Source organism: Cadophora gregata (genome assembly GCF_030347475.1).
Source record: "Cadophora gregata isolate MNR1 chromosome Unknown scaffold_1, whole genome shotgun sequence".
Classification (NCBI taxonomy): Eukaryota; Fungi; Ascomycota; class Leotiomycetes; order Helotiales; family Ploettnerulaceae; genus Cadophora; species Cadophora gregata.
This window is the reverse complement of record NW_026695924.1, coordinates 492,659-512,773: the sequence shown is the minus strand read 5'-3', so window position 1 is coordinate 512,773 and position 20,115 is coordinate 492,659. Positions and strand designations below refer to the sequence as shown.

The 20,115-nt window shown below is 49.2% G+C and overlaps 8 protein-coding genes across 9 annotated transcripts; 3 read left to right on the top strand and 5 right to left on the bottom strand.

The window, feature by feature from the left end:
* Positions 1-197: 197 nt before the first annotated feature.
* ONS95_000151 (uncharacterized protein) lies at positions 198-755 on the top strand (the record flags this gene model as incomplete). The annotated part of the gene is made up of 2 exons (XM_058493294.1): positions 198-398; positions 447-755. The coding sequence occupies 2 exons, from the start codon at positions 198-200 to the stop codon at positions 753-755; spliced, it is 510 nt and encodes a 169-aa protein (XP_058363494.1).
* A 1,121-nt stretch (positions 756-1,876) lies between these two features.
* On the top strand, positions 1,877-3,499 carry ONS95_000150 (uncharacterized protein; the record flags this gene model as incomplete). Its single annotated transcript, XM_058493293.1, has 1 exon — positions 1,877-3,499. One exon carries the CDS (start codon positions 1,877-1,879, stop codon positions 3,497-3,499), a length of 1,623 nt encoding a protein of 540 aa, XP_058363493.1.
* A 949-nt stretch (positions 3,500-4,448) lies between these two features.
* Positions 4,449-8,745, bottom strand: RAD50 (DNA repair protein rad50; the record flags this gene model as incomplete). The annotated part of the gene is made up of 7 exons (XM_058493292.1): positions 4,449-4,700; positions 4,750-8,232; positions 8,280-8,363; positions 8,414-8,504; positions 8,559-8,586; positions 8,636-8,641; positions 8,694-8,745. 7 exons carry the CDS (start codon positions 8,743-8,745, stop codon positions 4,449-4,451), a joined length of 3,996 nt encoding a protein of 1,331 aa, XP_058363492.1.
* Positions 8,746-9,012: 267 nt separating this feature from the next.
* On the top strand, positions 9,013-11,577 carry WC2 (blue light receptor). 2 transcript variants are annotated; one of them, XM_058493290.1, is made up of 3 exons: positions 9,013-9,541; positions 9,597-10,827; positions 10,878-11,577. In XM_058493290.1, exons 1-3 carry the CDS (start codon positions 9,425-9,427, stop codon positions 11,027-11,029), a joined length of 1,500 nt encoding a protein of 499 aa, XP_058363490.1. In that variant the 5' UTR covers positions 9,013-9,424; the 3' UTR covers positions 11,030-11,577. The 2 variants fall into 2 exon arrangements, with proteins under 2 accessions (XP_058363490.1, XP_058363491.1); XM_058493291.1 differs by having other exon boundaries at positions 9,597-11,343.
* On the bottom strand, positions 11,344-13,872 carry ONS95_000147 (uncharacterized protein; the record flags this gene model as incomplete). Its single annotated transcript, XM_058493289.1, has 2 exons — positions 11,344-12,596; positions 12,771-13,872. The coding sequence occupies 2 exons, from the start codon at positions 13,870-13,872 to the stop codon at positions 11,524-11,526; spliced, it is 2,175 nt and encodes a 724-aa protein (XP_058363489.1). The 3' UTR covers positions 11,344-11,523.
* A 762-nt stretch (positions 13,873-14,634) lies between these two features.
* Positions 14,635-15,195, bottom strand: ONS95_000146 (uncharacterized protein; the record flags this gene model as incomplete). The annotated part of the gene is made up of 2 exons (XM_058493288.1): positions 14,635-14,862; positions 15,037-15,195. The coding sequence occupies 2 exons, from the start codon at positions 15,193-15,195 to the stop codon at positions 14,635-14,637; spliced, it is 387 nt and encodes a 128-aa protein (XP_058363488.1).
* A 612-nt stretch (positions 15,196-15,807) lies between these two features.
* Positions 15,808-17,348, bottom strand: ONS95_000145 (uncharacterized protein). The gene has a single exon (XM_058493287.1). The coding sequence runs from the start codon at positions 16,652-16,654 to the stop codon at positions 15,944-15,946; it is 711 nt and encodes a 236-aa protein (XP_058363487.1). The 5' UTR covers positions 16,655-17,348; the 3' UTR covers positions 15,808-15,943.
* A 774-nt stretch (positions 17,349-18,122) lies between these two features.
* On the bottom strand, positions 18,123-19,438 carry ONS95_000144 (uncharacterized protein; the record flags this gene model as incomplete). Its single annotated transcript, XM_058493286.1, has 4 exons — positions 18,123-18,632; positions 18,680-19,124; positions 19,171-19,245; positions 19,296-19,438. 4 exons carry the CDS (start codon positions 19,436-19,438, stop codon positions 18,123-18,125), a joined length of 1,173 nt encoding a protein of 390 aa, XP_058363486.1.
* Between the last annotated feature and the right edge of the window lie 677 nt (positions 19,439-20,115).

Below are 20,115 nucleotides of genomic sequence, written 5' to 3'. Positions count from 1 at the left end.
GCCTATCAAGAAGAACCCCGCCACATCAAGAAGTCCATATACTCGGTAAACGAATGAGGCATAGTTCGATATGCACGTCAATGTCTCCGAAATGACTTCAAGTTGTCACCACCAGATATGATTTCTTGAAACGCATCATAAACAGTCTAAACAGATGAGAGCGCGAAGTTCGGGAGCCTCGTCTACTCGACCCCAATATGGCATCGCCTGAGTTCTTCATCTTATCTGATGGGGACTCTTCTATTGTTGAAGAGAGCTCAGTACATGAGAGAGACACCGACAGAGACAGCATTCGCTCGGATGGCACTCCTTTCACCTCACCACCTAGGACACATGATACTTCACGACTAGGATGGCATATGAATGATCTGAGTAGCTTGGCAGAGAATATCGAGAAAGTAAGTTACTTTTCGTCCAAGAAAGTAGACGAGGCTGACAAATACGAGGCTGTTAGTTCATCATTTCCGAACCAAGGAGGTTCAAGATACAAATCAGTCCACGTTGCTATGATGCGCTGGGAACATGGCGAATGGGGATTTGAGAGGGAACTAGATGCACTTCGAAGAGTCTTCCAGGATGAGTATGGATTCGACGCTACGACATGGATCATTCCATCGAACGAGAGCTCACAGTACGAGGTCATGTCAAAGGCTTTGAACTTCATCCGAGACTTTGACACATCGGATAATCTGTTCATCCTGTACTATGCTGGTCATGGCTTCATCAACCGGTACCGTCAGTCGACTTGGGCGTAGTAAGAAAACATTCATTATATTCCATGACCTCTCAACACCAGTCACCCGCCTCCTACAAAATCTGTATACATCACAAGTTGTGACACATAAGGAAACAGCCCTAACCTCAGTCTAGTTCACAGCATCCTGGTTGCCCGACCGTTGAGTGGTCTCATATCCAAGGTCTGTTCGAACGAGCAAAATCAGATGTCTTGGTTCTCCTTGATTGTTGTGCTGCTGCAAGCTCTGCACCAGCACCTTCCAACTCTGCAATGGAAACCCTTGCTGCTTGTGGATTTGAAGGGATTGCTCCACCTCCTGGGGAGCACTCTTTCACAACTTCATTGATCGAGGTACTAGTGGATTGGAAAAATGTACCCTCATTCTCAGTTACGATGCTTCACTGCGAGGTCCTCAGGGTCTTGATGCAGAGGCGGAAGGAGAGGTGCTCAAATGGCCAGAAAAGAGAGTGGCGCAGCACTCCTGTATACATCAACGGGTCCAGAGATCCTCGTGTTGAAGGTATTAGGCTCTGTAAACGGACGCTCATTGATATTGTTGAGACGTCGCCTAGTGGAGCGACTTTAGAAACTTCGGTGCCTATATTGCCGCAGGACTGCTTAACTCCATCCAGTTATTTCGATTTGATGAGTCTCGGATGCGAGGGATTGGAAGCATCAATGATATCCACCGGTGGTCAATCAGATCCGCGAGCGTTACCTGGACTCAATGAAAATTCCACTTCCGAGTCGCATGTCGATCTGAAAGTACCGCACATGCTTGTTTCGATTGCACTCGACGAGGATCAGATGCTTCCCAACGCTGAAGCTTGCCGACGTTGGATTTGTAGTTTTCCTGGACTAGCTAAGCATGTTAAAGTCGAAGGGGTTTACAGCAGCTACTCGACAGTGGTGATGTTGTCAATTCCAGTCGCAGTCTACAACATGCTACCGGACAACCCTGCATGTCAGCCAGTAGCATATGTCACATCTAGGAACCGTCTCTCAAGTCCTGTCCCAAAGCAAGCCGAACCAATGGTCCAGTATGAGGTAGTACACAAGGCCTCGACTACTGTAGAGGATCCTGTCGAGATCAAGCTGCGAAAACATCGGGAATTGTTTGCTCAAGAGCACTATAAAGCGATGTCCCAGGATGTGGCTTTAACAGGGGTTCCTCTTCCATCGATTGCTGAGGAGATGCCAAGGAAGTCCGTAATGGCGAACAATGATAAGTTGGATCAGAGCTTCCTGGTGTTGACACCTGAACAATTCTTCCACCGAGCTACTCCAGACCATGCAGACGAGATTCTTCGTCTTCTGAGAGTACTCGGAGCTTTCTCATCGAACAAAATGTCAGAATTTTCTGACAAGGCTTTCCACGTATACGCCATCCAAAACGTGGATTGGATGCCATCTTGTCGAAATGATGATGGATTGTGGCAGCCAAACGCTTTCCGGGATGTCCTCATAAAGTTACGAAATTTGTCCGTGCTTGTTGATTGTCAGATTGAAGAAGATGGAGTCATCGTACAAATAAGCTCAGAAGTAATATCATGGGCATATTCTAGTGTACCACGTCCGATCCAACGGGAATGGAAGGCCGAAGGGACCGATATACTAGGAGCCTACCTTCTGTCTCTACGGTCTCAAAACATCGACATTAGTCCCAGAGACAAGAAGCACATTCAGCAATGTATTGATGCTCTTCTCAACCACGAGGTGGTTACAGTAGCCCCGTTATTCGTGGAAAATCATCCGGCCTTCAGTCCTTTCCAACAAATCGTATGGTTTCTGGATGCTCAGGGTTTCCACAAGCGTGCAGCAGAACTTTGTCAGATCGACCTCTCTGCCATCGTCGATATGTTCGGAGAACACCACCAGGAAACTTTCGTGGCTATGACAAATCTCTCTTTCTACCTGCGACGCGGAGGCGAATATGAAAGAGCAGAACACTATTGTCGAAAAGCCCTTGAGGGCAAGTTTCGAGTCCTCAGCAAAAACCACATCGAAAGTCTTCGAAGCATGCGGCAACTTGCCAACCTGCTCTGCGATCAGGGTAAAACAGCAGAGGCTGAACCTATCGCGAAAGAGGCTATGTCGCGTTTCCAATCTAGCATTGGAGATGGAAATCCTGAATTGCTTTCATTTAAAGCTCTTGTTGGATATATTTTGCGAAGGCAGCGGAAATTTGACGAAGCTCTTCCACACTATGAGCAAATATCAGCCCTTAGCGGTCAGATTCTAGGAATTCACCATCCTGACACACTTGCCTATTGTAACAACTATGCCTTTCTTCTAAGAACCCAAGGACGACTAGCTGATGCAGAAAGTGTCTATCGAAGCCTTGAGATTTCGAAACGGACGCTCCAGGGCGAACATCATCCGGAAACACTTGCGAGCATGAACAACGTTGCAGCTGTTTGTCAAGCTCGGGGTAAATTTAGTGAAGCGGAGCACATTTGTCGGAAAGCACTGGAGATCAGACAGAAGATCATCGGAAAAGAAGATCCGCAGACGCTTATAGTCGCTAACAATCTTGCGGTTGTTTTGCAGTTGCAGGGCAAGCTAGAAGATGCTGAACTGTTATATCGTGAAAATGTCGCTGTTCAGGAGAGGGTACGGGGGAAAGATCACCCGGATACGATGGCCAGTATGAGGAATCTAGTGTCGTTCTTGGGAAATAGAAAGAGACCTGCTCGTGATCAAGCTGCAGTTCCAGAGATATTCGAACATAATGACGGAACAGAAGAAAAGTTAGAAGACTAGAATGCATCCAACATACAGTAAAACGCTTCGCAATATCTCACCCCAGTCGAAAGCCCTACTCTACCTTCTACCATATCATAATATGCATTCACTTCATTCCATCACCCCATCACCCGCCGCTCAGTCACCCAGTCACCCTCCCTCCTTCCAACCAACCAAACGAGTCCATCCCAACACCCATCCAAAACCAAAAAAAAAAAAAAACGCGACAATTCCTCTCCCTCCATCTACCAAAATAAGCAACTCCCAAACCATACTCGACGTACCCCTCTGTCCGGTCCTGCCCTATCTAGCCTGATCGTCAGCGCCCTTCTGAGGCATAAGTTAGAAGGGTGTTTGCGCAGAGCGAAATCCCGTCGATGGCTGAACTTCTCAAACAAAACCCGGTTTATTGTAGCAAGGTCGACCCCCTTCTGGAATGGGTATTCGAAGGGGGCCTGGGTTTGTTCTAGGTTGTGTGGATTGAGTCTCCGGTCCCCCTCTGAGTTTTTTTGGGGGGTATTTTTTGGGGGGAGGGGAAAGTTGGGAATGGGGTGCAGATTGTTGGTTGGGTGTGCTTCATAATTTTTTTTTCTTGTTATTCTTGGCCTGTCTGGATGAAAACAAACATGTGCTCCACTTTTGGGCCGGTAAGCGAGGTTTTTCATCGCGACGAAAGTGAGCCCACCAATTCTTTTAGCACGTCACGAGCACGAAGAGATAGCACGTTAGGAAGATGTCATATTAAGAGGACTCTATAAAAGACTCCATATCGCCAATGTACAATGGTTACACCAAGTGAAAAGGATCGAAAATACCCATAAGCTAACGCCGTAGCCATGCTATGCTATGCCCATAACCATTTTGTCGCTCAAATAAAACAAAGTCGCAAACCGCTGCAAATAAACGCCACGTCCCTAGCCAGGAACACCTTTTCTGTTAAATACACCATGGATCAATCATGAAACTTCTATCCCATAAAATCCGTCAAACTCTGTCTCTCAATCTCACTCTTCTGGGCCGCGTTTCTGGACACACGGTAATACGAGTCTGTGAAATCAGAACACTTCATCTCCTTCAAGAACTCCTCGTCGTGGGTGATGATGATTAGTTGAAAGTTCGGCTGGTGTCTTCGACTCTCGATGATCTTGTGGAGAGACACAGCCAGAGCCTTGATGTTGTCCTGATCAAGATTGGTGGTTGGTTCGTCGAGGGCAATGACCTTGGTATGTCTTAGTATTGAGTTATCATAGCAGGAAAGAGAAACTTACTCCACAGTTGGCTCCAAAGCACTCGGCAAGGGCGAGACGGATAATGATGCATGCCAACACCTTCTGACCAGCACTGCATCGACCACGCATGTCCATCTCAGCATCCTGCTTGACCATGACCACACGGTAATTGAAGTTTCGTCTAGTTGAGGATGCAGTGGACGGATTCTCATTCTCGGACTTGATCATAATAGTGTCGACATCAGTGCCTTGATATGTCTTCTGCCAAAGGTCGGCGGCAATGTTATTGATCTCCTCCATCTTAACGCTGTGGAACTGCATGATGGCGTTGTCCAATGCCTTGGAACACTTCTGCAGGTCCTCAATGGCAGCCTTGGTAGTCTCAACCTCTACGTGAGCCTTGCGATAATTTGCGGCAGCATCCTTGTAGTCGATCTCCCATTCAGTCATGATCTTTCCGAGATCCTCGTCCTTGGCATACATAGATCCGATGATAGGACCTCTTTCTGCAGTCAACTTTGCAACACGCTTGTCGGCGGCAGCGGCCTCGCGAAGATATCTATGGTAGTCTTCAGTGGCGTTATGAGTTTCCAGTTCGGCGATCTCTCCGTTCACAGACTCCAGATCTCTGACCGATTTACGGAATCTGATGTTGTCCTGAATGCTTCTCTTGGTATTGTCACCATCTGCAAGTTGAGTCTTCAGGTCATTAGACTTCTTGGTGACTTGCTGGGTTTCCTTCTCATAGCGGTCCAGTTCCTTCTTGAGGAGCTTGATAGAACGTCCACAAGCCTCGATCTGTCCTGGTCCGTCATTGTCAATGTATGTATTGATTGCGTCTTCAATAAGCTTGAATCGGTTCACAGTCTGGGAAAGCTTATCCTTGTCGCCCTGGACCTCCTTTGCCTTGGCATTACCTCTTCGCTGGACATCCTCATGTTGAGCATTCGCCTTGGCAAATTGAGGCTCGAGGGACTCGAGCTCAGAATCAGCCTTGCTAATAACGCTACGTTGTTGATTGTTAGACTCGCGAAGTTCTTCAACTACAGCGGCAAGGGCCTGCTTCTTCTCCAAGAGATGCTTAGCACTGGCAACTTGCTGTGAAAAGTTCCCAACTTGCTTCTCCAAGGTAACGATCTCAACTCTTGCGCTCTCCTTGTCTACATCCATCTTTTCTGTCTTGGTCTTGAGAATTCTGATCTTATCGTTGCAAGCATCAGACTGCTCTCGAATCTCTTCAATCGACATAGTGCTGGTGAAAGTCTCCTGAGAGGCCAACCTGGTGATCTCTTTCTCATGCTTGGAGATGTCACGGTTGTATGCTGTGATGTCGTTGACAGTCTTGCCCAGGGCTTCAATATCTCTCTTGGCAGACTCCTCATCGTTGAGCAAACGATCCTGTCGTTCGGCGGTCGAGACTCGAGAAGTCTTCTCAGCCTCAAGTCGCTTGATGTCCTTTTCAAGAGCGGGAATCTCGACGTCACGTAACTTCATACACACATCATAGAGAGGACGGACTCGATCAGCTGCCTTATATAGTGCCTCAGCCTCGTCCAAGTCCTTCTTCTTCTCGGCCTCATTCTGCTTAGCAACCAACTTCTCCAACTTCGCAGCTGCATAGTGACGTTGCTTCTGGTCGGTGAAAGCTCGCTCGCAAAGCTGACAGCAGTCTTTCGAGTTCACGCTGTTGAGAAACTGGGTGTACATACTCAAGAGAGCGCTGCTACCGGCGATACCGCTCTTGTGGTTGGCGTAATCCTGTTCCAAGGATTCGTACTCTTCCTTCCACTGCTCAAGAGATGTGATAGCGTTGTCATCCTCATCAGTGATGGATGCCAGGACTTTTGCCTCATTCTTTTCCAGTTCGGTCTTCTTCTTCGTGGCAGTTGTTCGAGCGGTCTTGAGCTCAAATTGAGTTTGCGAGAGCTGTTGGACTGCAGAATCCTGCTGAGACTTCAGATCCTTGACTGTATGAGTTCTTTGCTCGAGGACGGCCTCGAATTCCTCCTGGAGCGTATCTGGGGTCCAGTCTCCACCAATCAGCTCATTCAGTTGCTCTTGGTGAGTCGAAATCATTGTCTCGAGAGACTTGCGAGCATTCTTTGCTTCCTTCTTTGCATACTCAAGTGCAGCACGGTCCTTTGCCAGCTTGTTGATCTGGAAAAGCTCTTCGCCCAATCGAGCTGCCTCCTGCTCCAGTTCCTTGAGGTTCGCCTTCTCAGCCTTCAAGTTCTGATCCCAAGAAGCGGCATCCCAGTCGCTGTTAGCCTTGGCAAGGCTCTCCTCTGCATCGCTGAGTGCAGTGTCAAGCTTAGCCTTGGCGCCTTCGTCCATGTTGATGCTAGACATATCAGCCTGTCTTCGGCGGATATTCTTGTCATTTGCGGTGATTGCCTGGCTAGCATTGACCTTTTCCTGGTTAAGAGTAGCCTTGCGTTGGTCGAGCTTGGTCAGATTGCCTTGGGTTTGCCGTAACTCATCCGCGGTGGCCTTCTTCACGCTTTCCAGCTCTCGCTCCTTGTCACGCGAAAGCTTCTGAACTCTCTGCACAAAGTCGCTAATCTGACTATCCTCAAGGTCGCCATCATATCCACGGAGAGAATACTCCTGGGAAGTTGAATGGATGAGGTCAACTCGCTTGACTAGATTCTCCTCGTACGCCTGCTTCGTAGCCTGATGCTGCCCTTGCTCAATCTCCTTCTGAGAAATTCGACCTCGACAGGCTTTGGCATCGTCAAGAAGCTTTTGGTATTGCTCGGCGTACTCATTTGCCTGATCTCGATACTGAGCCATTCGTTCCTCATATTGATTGAGGGTTGCCTCAAGCCACTCATCGGACTCCTTGAGCTCGACCAAATTGGTTCTCAAACTATCCAAGGAGCTTTGGAGAAATTCAGCATGGCTTCTCTTCTGCTCCAACTTACCTGCGATGCCGAGAGCTTCGGCCTTGAGAAGATGCTTTTCCTGAGAAATCTTTTCTGCGGCAACGATTTCCACCTTGAGAGACTGTTGCTTGATCTCAAGGGCAGCAATCTCGGCTTGAAGATCATGAGACCGCTGCTTCACGCGCTCTGCCTTGTCCTTGAGTTCCTTGAAATTTGCCTCGTGAATCTTGAGCTTGCCTAGCTCAATCTTCTGAAGCTTGAAGATCTTGATGATATTATCGATAGCCTTCGTGTACTTCTGAGCCTCGAAAATCTCGTCGAACCGAAGCTTGAGCTTGGAGGGTTCGCTCATTGGCCAGAGAGATTCATCTTGATGGCAGAATATGACAGCCTCCAGAATGGCTGAAGAGACTCCAAGATGCTGCGGTACAATCTTGTCCAACTCGCCGACCTTTGTGGATATCGATGTTCGTTCGCCATTTCTGGCCTTGATGAGAAGATTACACTCGAGTGTCTTTTGCTTGACCGAGGCTTTCGCAACTGTGAGGGAGAGACTTCTATTGATCACTAGCTTTGCCTGTGATGCGTTATGGAACCCAAGCTTGACTTGTGCCATCACCTCCTTCACTCCATTAAGCTAAAGGTAGTTAGCACATGTGCTATGATGTGACGAAGTTGTCGTACCTTGGGGTCATGGATGAAAGCGCCGTTCTTGGTATTCGGAGGCAGGATACCCGTCGTAGCGTACTTGAGGCATTCGATGATGGACTGTACATGTTAGCACAAGTCCCTTGAGGTTCGAAACATGGTATACGTACGGTCTTTCCGGATCCATTAATTCCGACGATCAGTGTTAGGGGGGCATGGAACTGGATGGTTTGATGGTCGGCGGAATCGAAGGAGCGTATTCTGTCATCGCAGAGTCAGCTATTGCCTAGAGATCATCTTGGGAAGGCACGCTACCCTCTGATATCAAGTTTGGTTATGGAAGCTGTAGCCTTGTTAGTATTATCAGGCTGGGTCGAGTCCGTTTGTTGAACTTACACCTGTGATAGTTAGCTTGGACGTTCTTCTATAAACAAGAAGAGCTTGACTTACATGATGACGGATACTTCCGATCCTTGGTGTATTGAACTTCGCTCGAGACCATACAAGTTGGGGGGCTTTCGAGATATCTGGGGTGGGTTGCAGTGGAGGAGGGAGCTGTTTTTGTAGAGATTCGAGGGTCAAAGTCGAGCGGGACGCGACGGTTTGGGTTCAGCGCGTCTGGCAGGCTGCCAGATCACGTGACTACACTGAAGGGGTCTCGAAGGGCGATTCCATTAAGTTATTGGAAGTGAACTGCGCACGGCTGGCTGGGGTGTAACGAAGCTTCGTAACTTCGTAAGAGCGCGGGCATGTGCAGCCCAGCGGCCAGCCCCAAACATGGCCTTTCTGAGCTTAAGGTAAAACACAGCCGGCAAGCTGAAATAGGAAAATATATTGCCCAATCCCATACAACACAGTATTCTCAGCCTTGCCATAGATTATCAATCATAGGTACTCGTAGGTACCTAGGTATTTATGTGTCGCATCTCATCTCCCGCCTCGCATCAAAGTCGCAAAGCCTCAAGCCTTGTTCCTCGCTAAAGCCAGCACCCAACCCAAGCCCAAGCCCAAGCTCAACCCAACCGGGACATTCAAACTCCCATCCCGCCAGATCCCTGATCGACTCGACTCGACTTGCCGACCTCACTGGCGCAACTTCACTCTTCGTTATGTTCACAGTATACAGGTCAGCATAAGGCGTCTTGGCCTTCCCAACCTCGAATGCGGCCTTGGTATAGAGCATGCCACTCCTGCATGGTCCGGCGATGAACCCAAATACACTCAACATGGATCCGTCCATGTATTATACCAACCTGGCGGCGATGGACAGCCTTTCTAGGGGTCTGTCAGCCTCGCAGGTACCATATGCCACGCCATTTGCCACTGCCAAATACTGATAGTACTCTCTCATAGGCACCTCCCAATGGAAACGATACATCTATGAGTGGTATGCTAGAAGACAGCATGCTTGATGATTACGATAACATGCCCGGCCAGCTCGACCTCAATGGACTCGATGGTGGAAACGGGCACAAGGTCTATGCACAAATTAATTCCGGCGCACCACAACAGAGCGACAATGGAGATGAAGGGGGCGGTCTAATATCCAGTCCAGTGGACAATCCTATGACTGGTGCAGGTGCTGGACCATTGCCTACTGGGTTTGGAGCACAGTCGACCTTGACTGGGGGCAGCACACTGACCGAATTTACAAAGAGAAGGAACTGGTCGCAGAGAGTAGTAGAGGAACTGAAGGACTTCTTGCACATCTTGACTCCGGATGGTCGGATTGTATACCTATCCCCAAGTGGAGAGCAGTTGACTGGCTATGCTCGAGATGAACTGGTGGGGAAATTTATTGTTGACTTCATACATCCGGACGATAGTGGGATTTTCGTGCGAGAGTTCAATGAATCTATTGCAAGTGGACACCCTCTTCGGTTTTTCTATCGGTTCCGGAGGAAGGACGACACCTACACCATTTTCGAGTCTCATGGTCATCCACATCTTACCTCCGAGGCCGCACAATATGGAGGACCAGTAAATGCATCTGGCTTTTGTCGGGGTTTCTTCATGATGGCACGTCCATATCCAACTAAGAATGCAGCTCTACTGGACTCATTCCTAGAACATAAGATAGAGAACGAGCGATTAAGGAAGCGTATTGAAGACTTGAAACGGGAAGAGGCAGAGGAAGCCGACGAATCACACAAGAGCTGGTTGAAGAAGCAAGAGGGCAGGTCGGATCAACCATCTGAAGAGACGGATACCATAGCATCAATAAGTACATCGATGCACACGATAAATCCAGACGCACTAGCAATGCCACCACCAGCAAAACCATCCATCAACCCTGCTCTTACCACCCAGAACCTAGCGGATGCCAATGCTGGAAGTAGACCCGATTCGATCAATGACAAGATGGCTCGCTACGAAGGAGCAACACACACCGAAACCATTGAGATGCTGACGGGTCTACGATATCAAGACGGCGAGAGGAGTCGAGGTATTAGTACTGGTGACCAAAGTCCAGCACTCATTCGCGGAGATGCTGGGATTGCGATACCAGTAGACAAAGACGGAAGAGGATCAGATAAGAAGAAGAAAATAAAGTTACCGGATGAGTATGTCTGTACAGACTGCGGTAAGGATATCCAACATTTCATCCGTTTTCTGTACTCACCTACGATGCAGGTACCCTCGATTCCCCAGAATGGAGAAAAGGACCCACTGGACCCAAGACCCTCTGCAACGCATGCGGTCTACGCTGGGCTAAGAAAGAAAAGAAGAAAGGACCTCACATCTCACCCACACCACCGAACAACACCCCTGGACCGATGACCTAGAGAATTGTCTGCTTTCGGCGTTTGCATTCTGTAGGTGTCACTCGAACATGCCTAACGGGACTCGCATGCGATATGGGAGGCACATTTTATTCTTGCACAACCCTTTATTATAAGAAACGGATGGCGTATTTGCTTGGGATGGCAGTTCGCCTATCTTTTTTTTTCGGAATACCATGGAAACGGGAAAGGAAGCTTTACCACAGGCAGGCGTTTGGAGGAGCTCAGTTTGTTATAGCTTGCTCTTGCTTGAAGTGTCTATTGAATGATGATTACATTTGCTTACGAACATCAAGAAAAACAAAAATACAAAAACATCCAAAATCAAGGGTTCCACATCCATCATCCGTGTCCACATGCGCGCACCCTAACACCACCCAAGATGCAGATTGTCCGAACCGAGCCGCAACCATGGCTTTCTCAAGCGAGATACCCCTTTTTATCACAACAAAAACAACAACACCAGAACACCCCAAATCCTCACTTCTTCTCCAACCTCAAACCATCAACCCCACCACATTCTGCACCACCCTATCCACCGCACCCTTCACCCACCCCTCAACCCCATCCCCAATTCCCGCCCCAACAACCCTATCCACCACGCTCCCCACCCACCCCGTCGCCACAACCGCAACCACAACCGTCGACGCCCTCACCGCATTCCTCGCCCCCTTTATGACCACCCCTCCCCATCCCAATCTCCCCTCCCTCTGCCTCCTCTTAATCCCAATCCACTCCCCCAACCCCACATATCCATCCCCCTCCCCCCTCCTATCCTCCCTCCCAAAATACGCAACCACACCCGCCTTCGCAACAAGGAAGATCCGAAACCCATCTTTCTCATGCAGCGGTTTATTCGGCTGGGAGTCTTCTTCGAGCGAGCCGGGCGTGTATCGGCGGATGACTGGCCAGACGGAGAGTTTGATCAGGGCACGATGCGTGCGCGTTGGTGGGTTTTGGAGTTTATCAGTTAGGAGGGCGTCTAGTTTGTCGAAATTCGCTTTGGCGTGGCGGTATTGGCGGGTTCCTCCTCCTACTACCTCTACCTCTGCCTCTCTGTCATCCTCATCTTGCTCGTCATCCTCATTATTATCTTCCGACCCATTTCTGTAAGTATTCGTCCCCTCTGGCGCCAAACCCCTCATATACGCCTCCGCCTCATCCCTCGCCACCCTCACCCCATGTCTCACTTGTCTCCAATCCCCCATCACCAATTCCTTACTCGCCGCAAACGCCGCCGCCTCATCAAGACAATGCATATCATCCGGCTGCCAGATATCGCCTGGGCGAACATCATACATCTGTATCACACTCGGGGTGAGCTTAACGCAGATAGCTAGATATCCTGCTTGCGAGACGAGGTTGTGGAGAGCTTGGTAGAGGGAGGAGATATCAGGGGTGGGGGTGCCAGGGGGTGGGGAGAGGGAGTATAGGTAGGTTGTTAGGGGGGTGAGGAGGAGGGCGAGTTGCGCGGTGAGTTTGGCGACGGAGGGGTAGAAGAGTTCAGGGACTGGGGAGGAGCCGAGGATTGTGCGGGCTTGGGAGGCGCGGAGTTGTTCGCGTTGGAAGCCTGTTATTTGTCAATTGGTACATTCTCTCCTTTGGATCAGTTCCTTTTTCCTCTCCTTCAAAGATAGCGAGCCACTCGGCTCTTCTCAACCCGACTCAAGACATTTGGCACGGGGGATAAACGAGGCTCCGAAGCGACCCGAAAAGTAAACAAAGCAAACAAAAACCAACTCACCCTCCCTCCCCAAAAACGCCCTATCAACCTGATGCATCAACGCAACCTCCTCCCCCGTCCCCCCAAAAAAGTACTCCTCAAAAACCTTCACCCTCAACACCCTCACCACAACCGCCATAACAAACCACTTCCTCAACCCTCTATCCCTCAACAACTCATCCCAACTGCCCTGTCTCGGCTCCGGCTCCGCCACGATCTCCGCCCACTTGATAAACTCCGGCTTCATCTTGCATTTATCCCAGGGCTCGTCACTGATTGGTATCTCTTGTAGGGCGAAAAACTTGGAACAGAAGGCTGAGGTCTGTCGGAAGAGTTGCTGGAAGTTGGTTATGAACCAGGAGTCGGGGCGGTCGGTCGTGGGGTGTGGGGGGTAGGTGATACGGAGGGGGAGGGGGGCGAGTTTGGTTATGTCGATGGGTGGTTGGATTTGGAGGGCAGGGTTGGCGTAACGGGCTCTTTTGGCATTCGGCCTGTCTTCATCGCCGTCTTCTCCATCTGGGTGGCGCCGCTTTCTGCTTCCTGGTCCGTCACCTCCTCCATTGCTTCCAGGCGCACCTCCACTCGAATCCTCACTCCCACTAGGCGTCCACATCTCATTCTCATCCTCGCTCTCACTCTCATCACTACTCTCACTCTCCACCTCAAACTCCGGCTCCCTAAACCTAACCACCTTCTTCACACCCCCCACAATGCTCCTCCTCATCCTCTCCGCCTCCCGCCTCTCCTCCACCGTATCAGCCGTCACGCCCTGAACAAGCGCTATATTCCTTGCAATTATCAATTGATGTTCTGGACCGAACGGGCCGGGAGGTAGAGGTTCGAGTTGCTGGAGGACGTCGCTGGCTTGGAATTGGATGCGTTTTTGGGAGGATATGTTGGGTGTGTTTGTAATGGGGTCGAAAGATTGGCGTTGGTACGGTGTGATGCGTGAGCGTCGGAATTTTTGGTTCGAGGAGGGGTGGCGACGGGGGTAGAGCGGGGTGTTTGTGTGGAGAGGTTGGGCTTGGTGGGTGTTAGATTTTGGATTGTCTGGATGGGGTTTAAGATGTGGTGAGAGTGGTTGGAGATCACTTACCGATGACTTCTTCATCTTCAGTGTCATCTTCCTCTAGACAAACTAGTTAGAAGGTCTCACTCAACACCCGAGCGCACAACATACCAACTGAAGGTACTCTATACCCTCTAGGAGGCCTAGAAAGCCCGGGCCTTGTATGATCACTCATGGTTTCCTACACGAGCACAAGCCCAATAATAGCAATTCCAATGTCGAAATATTGTTATCACAACAGCTCTCATCAAGACTTGCTTTGGAACACTAACTCAAGCACTTCAATGTCAGAATCAAGATAAAGTGCAGAGTACCAGCAGTCGACCTAAACAAAGAAGCGAAGCGCAAGCGAGTCGGAAAGGGCTTGGTTGGCGAGTTTACATTCCTGAGCAACTGGTACGTGAAAATAGATGAAAGAAAGGAAAAACGTGTTAAAAATCGCTGAAAGCGACACCATTGGGAAACTGAACCGAATGCGGAAATAGTGAGGGAAACTTAATGTTCGCGATAATGGGGTGTGAGGTTCTTGTATTAGTGGAGACGGACGGATGAGTGATCGGATTTCAGATGACTTGGATACGATACCTACCGTACATAATTGAAACATGCGAGTTGGAAAACAAGATGGTTACACGCAAGAAGAGAATTTCGCATTGTTTTCATAATCTGATTTCCCTGATTCCCATACACATCCAGCCCATTCACTCCTCACAATTTTGCCTTCTCATCACCTCTACATCAAGTCAGCCACATCACAATCTCAAGCATAGATAGATCCATCTTAACATAAAATCGACAAACAAAACAAGTACTCATTCACAAATGCGCCGTCAACTCAATCTCCACATCCGTACCCAGCGGCAACTGATGCACCGCAACACACGTCCTCACGGGCTTCGGATCTTTACTAAACACCTTGGCATACACCTCATTCATAGCCGCGAAATCTTTCATGTCGGTAAGGAAGACATTCACTTTGACGACGTTGTCGATGGATGAGCCTGCCGCGGTGAGGACTGCGCTGAGGTTGGCGAGGGCTTGTTCCTATATATGGGGGTGGGGGTCAGCATTCATTGCCTTGCATCTATCTAGTGGATTCTTGCTTCAACGGAATTCAGGTATGTTTTGATGTGTGGTGTGAATAAGTAGTGGATTGGTGAGTTGAGATTGATGAGAATATGAGAATGGAAAGTGAGAGTGGAAGTAAGGCAAGCATACAGTTCTCTTCTCCACACCCCCCTCCACAAGCTTCGCCGCCACGGGATCCATCCCAATCGACCCAGAACAGTAAACCATCCCATTACACTTGATAGCCTGGGAGAAGAACGGGAGTGGCGGCGGTGCCTTGTCGGTGACTACTGCTGTTTTGGCTGCCATTTTGGAAGTTTCTCGTGTCTTTGTCTTAAATGTCGAGTCTGGGTTATGATGGATTGTTGAGCTGTTGAATGTGGTGAGGACGATGGGCAATGCGGGTTTAAGTAGGAGAATGAAACATATGCTGACAATTATCTGCTTGGTCAGAATTGAAGAATGATATATCGTTGTCGATGTTGGTGGTTAGTCAAGAAGGGCGTAGATTCATAGGTATGGGTTGACTTGACTGAAAGTGGGGGATGCAGAAGGTGGGGTTGCTGCCAATCCCCTCCATGAGATGGAAACGGGATTTCCGAAGCGGCGACCTCAAAGTATTTTTTGTACGTGATAGCCTGAGGTCTGATTTCCACTATGGATGGTAGAGATGATAGATCTATTATATAGTGAACTCCTTCTGTGTTTCTCTCCAGGCAAGTAAACATACTGACATCCTAATGCTCCGATGGCGGGGTAATTGGACACCACCTTGGCGGACTTTGCTTTGTTACGGCTCAAGAGATTGATATCCTAAATCTTCCTAAATGGGAAGTAAGCTTATATCATAGGCCTACAACATGAGACTAGTAATGTCTCATGTCATCTCAGGAAATACAGCTGTGCCCGTGTAGCTGTTGTACTCAAGTCAAAGGCCATGACCTACAGTTGACTTAATGGAAACGCATCTAAAATCACACTTTCTTGATTCCTTGTCATATATACAAACTCTAAACCTCTCCTCCTCCTCACAATATCCTGTCTCCGCTTCCCAAACTTACAACTTCGCCTTCTCCTTCCCCCCCTTCCCTTCCACCTTCCCCTCCAACGTGTTAACACGAACATCCACCTCCCTCCACCACGGCCACACCTCCGGCGCCCCCTCCATCGTCCCCCTAAACTCCGGCTCCCTCTTCTCCAAAAAACTCCTCACCCCCTCCCTCTTATCCTCCCCCTCAAACAGCCCCAACAAAATCTTACTATCCAACAAATGCGCCTCCTCCGCCGTCCCGGGCCCCCTCCACATCAAATCCCTCATCAGCGTCGTACTAACCAAACTCGTATTCCTCGCCACATCGCCCGCAACCTCCAACGCCCTACTCAGCACCCTCTCCTGCGGCAAAACCTCCGAGAACAATCCATCCAGCAACCTATGCGTAGCAGGCAGCACTTCTCCCGTGGTGACGAGATGGCTCGCGCGAGAGTACCCAATCAAGCGAGGGAGGAAGAACGAGCTCGCGGCTTCCATGACGATCCCGCGGCGGGCGAACACGAATCCGATCTTGGCCTTCTCGCTCACGATGCGGATGTTCATGGGGAGGGTCATGGTGATTCCTACGCCGACTGCGGACCCGTTGATGGCTGCTATGACGGGCTTGTTGCACCTGTAGATGGCGATGGCGACTTGGCCGCCGCCGTCGCGGTGGGTGCGGATTGTGTCGGTTTGGTAGCTGAGGCCGGTGTCGAGGTCGGCGCCGGCGCAGAACATTTTGCCGTGGCCGGTTACGATGATGGCTTTTACGCGCGGGTCGGAGGAGAGGATGGGGAGGACTCTGGGGTGGAGTTAGTGGGCGTCTAAAGGGGAATGGTTGAAAGAAATGAGATATATCTTTCGAATCTTGAGATATGTGTAAGAGGAAAGAATGGCCCTCCTTGTACTTACTGGGCGAGTTCCGTGTGCATGATATCCGTAAAAGCATTATTCTTCCCCGGCCGGTACAACGTGATGAGTATCACGGGCGTAGGTATGGGAGAAGATGCTGGGACATGTGAGACGCGGATGTGTTCGTATGGGAGGGTGGTATAGCTAGTCGGGAGTGTTCCCATTGTGAATAAGTTCCAAGGTAGATTGGTGTGACGGAATTATAGGTAGTTGTATACCTAGGTTCTTGGTATAGATATTGGAAACCGTCGTATTAGGCGAGAAACGTATTAAGGATATCGAGGAGAGCGTGGAAACCTGAAAGTTTAACAGCTTAAGAGCTCGATAATAAAGCTCTTTCCAGTATCCAGTGCTGCTCAAGCCCAAGAAGACTACTAGACCGTCGAGCAAATAACGAAGCACCTGTAACTTCCAAAATGTAATCAGATCAACAGTACTAATTCAACCGCAGTAGATAAATAAAAAATTGAAAGTCCTGGACATCCAAACAAATAACAAAGGTCTGAGTGACTCTTGAAGCTTGAAGCTTGACGTTGACGAACTCCAGGGCAGGCCAACCGAGGCCAATTATGCGGGGTAGCTCCCGAACCGACAGCCAGGGCAGAACCACCACGCAGCCTGCCCAGTGCCCTGCACACCAGCTAGCTGCACCTGCAGGAGACAGAGCGGGATCCCTATCCAGGAGCTTGAACCTGCGGGAGGAATGAGCGTTGGTTCCTGGACTGATATTTGAATTTATGCCGCTCTATGAACACGGGGAAAGAAAGCAGGAACCTGGACTCGGCGAGATATTCAAATGAGAAAGTCGACAAAGTCGACGACCGGGATTGCCATTATCTTCACATACCGGCTGTGATGAAAAGAGCACACAATAAGTCATAGAAGTAGGCAGAGCCCTGATTTAGATGAATCTCTCACATTTCCCCACCTACATAGACACTACACCCACTATGCTAGCTAGAATCCTTGCCCCAGGAACGGCAAAAGGTATTCAACACCTCCTATACAACGAACCCGCTTCACAAACCAAACAAGAAAGGAGAGAAAATAGAATGAATGCATCAACTCCTCAAACTCCATCTAATCTCTCCCACAACGCCATCCGGGTATGAGAAGCCATCCCAGCCTTGATATGCCACGCTGGCCAAGGACATATGATTTTTAAAGAAAAATGTTGAAGACCCCTTTACGGAGAAAAAATGAAATAAGTCGTTGGTGTCGTTTCAGTATACATGGCCATGCATCTCACAGCCTTTCCTTTCCTGCCCAAATGCGCCATATCCGTATTGACAATTTAATCGATGGTCATCCGACTCGATACTGGTCCATGACCTCCGTGTTTAAGGTCTGGTAGTTCGGTCATGTTATCCATCTTCTCTGCTGCCTCCTCTCCGCCAATCTTTCTCTTCATGATATGTGGCTTCAATCCCTTATCGAAATTTGCCATGCAGACTGATGCATTGACGATCGTGAGAACGATTAGAACAATAGTGATGACGGCAAAACTCGTCAAACTCTTTCGAACCGGTAGGTAGTCGTCTTTGCGGCTTGGTTGATACATTCTTGCAAGCTTGAAGATGAAGTATGCCATGGCACAGAAGTAGAGGAAGATGATCACAACCATTCCAATCTTGTTCTCCCGTCGAGTCCAGAAAGCTGCCATAAACAAGATGAGAACGGTAACCGGTATAGCGGCAATCGTAAGTCCGAATTCAGCATCTGCCAACCCTGTGACGATAACAAGGAACTGGACAGTGAAGCCAAGGAAGAAGAAGAAATCGAATTTGAGGAGAGCGATGTAAATCTGTCGGCTATTAGCTTGCAATCTACTCGTGTCAGTTCAATGCTTACCTGGAAGGTCAAGAAGCGACGTTTCATTCTCAGATCAGCGCTGATGTGCTTGTAGATCGTCCACGCAAACTCGTCGTACAGCTTCCATGCGATAAAGGACATGACTACTGTAAAAAATCCGATGATCCCAGGAACCGTGACCAAATACGGTCGGATATCAGGCCATATAGGAATGCCCGCCTTGATGAGTCCTAGCGCAGACAGGGACTCGATTGCCTTATTGATCTGATCGTATTGAATGGAAGCATAAATCAGCATTCCAACATTGTAAATACACAGTCCGATGACCTGAATCGTGTTCTTCAATCGAAGGGAATCGTAAACGAGGACGAGTTGATAGAGGAAACCGAAAATGAAGAGAGTGAGATATGTAGGAATCGTCTTTGCCAAGGGTTCGCCGGAAAGGCCATCTTGCAAACTCGTTTGGAATTTTGCGAATAGGTATCTGGAGATGTTAGCTTATCATCGCAATTTCTTCGAGGGGTGCTTACGACTCAATGGCCAGGACTATCACTGCTTGAACAATTGTCGTAATCAGAAACGCCCAAGTCCAGGTGGTATTTGGTCTGGGTAGGTCAGCACGATCCTTCGATCTATGACACTCTCGCCTCCATACCTATACATCTTTCTGCTTCGAGGCACCGCGCTTTCCGCTGGTGGTGTTAATCCTTCTCGAGAATGGTAACCGCCAACGTATGCAAAGGGATCTTGTGAGTCGCCGCGGATCAAAGAAGATCTTGATTCATGCCTGTAAGACATTCGTTGGTAGAGTTCAGCGCTCCACAGGGAGCTATTTGGACGCGAACAAAGGGACGAAGAGTATGTACGTGTTTGATGGACGCAGTTGAAGACAGAGATTCGGATGATTGAAGTTTAATTGAGGATGTACTGGGAAGGTATGTTTGGCGTTGATGGAGCTGATGTCGTTGACTCGTAGTGCAAAGGGTTGTTGGGTCTGCAACGAGCGTGAAACAGCGGCAAAGGGTTGCAGTTCGGGTTGGCGATCAGTTTGGGTTGCGTATGGCGGCACAGTCGGCACTTTGATAGGGGCGAATACCGTCGCGGCTGTAGGGATAGGAATAGGAATAGGAGAACGAGAGTCGGAAGAATGAAGAGAGTGTAGGGGAGGAGGATGTCAAGAAGAGAATGGAGATGGAAAGATGGGGCAGGTGGAGATGGAGATGGAGATTCCAGGTGAAGGTTGGGTCGAGGTCGTGTTCGAACTGAGTCGGTCGGTCGGTTGTTAGGTAGGAGGTAGGGTTCGTGAGGGTGGAGGTCAGAGATTAGTAGTATGGTAGTATGGGGTCTCACCCAGCAGATTTTGCCAAGCTAAATAGGGCAGTCGCTAAGCCGACGAAAATAGTCTGGTCTGTCTGGTCTGGAGCAGCGGGATGGAGGAGACAGAAGAGAAGGCTGAAAATCAATTAAACAACAGA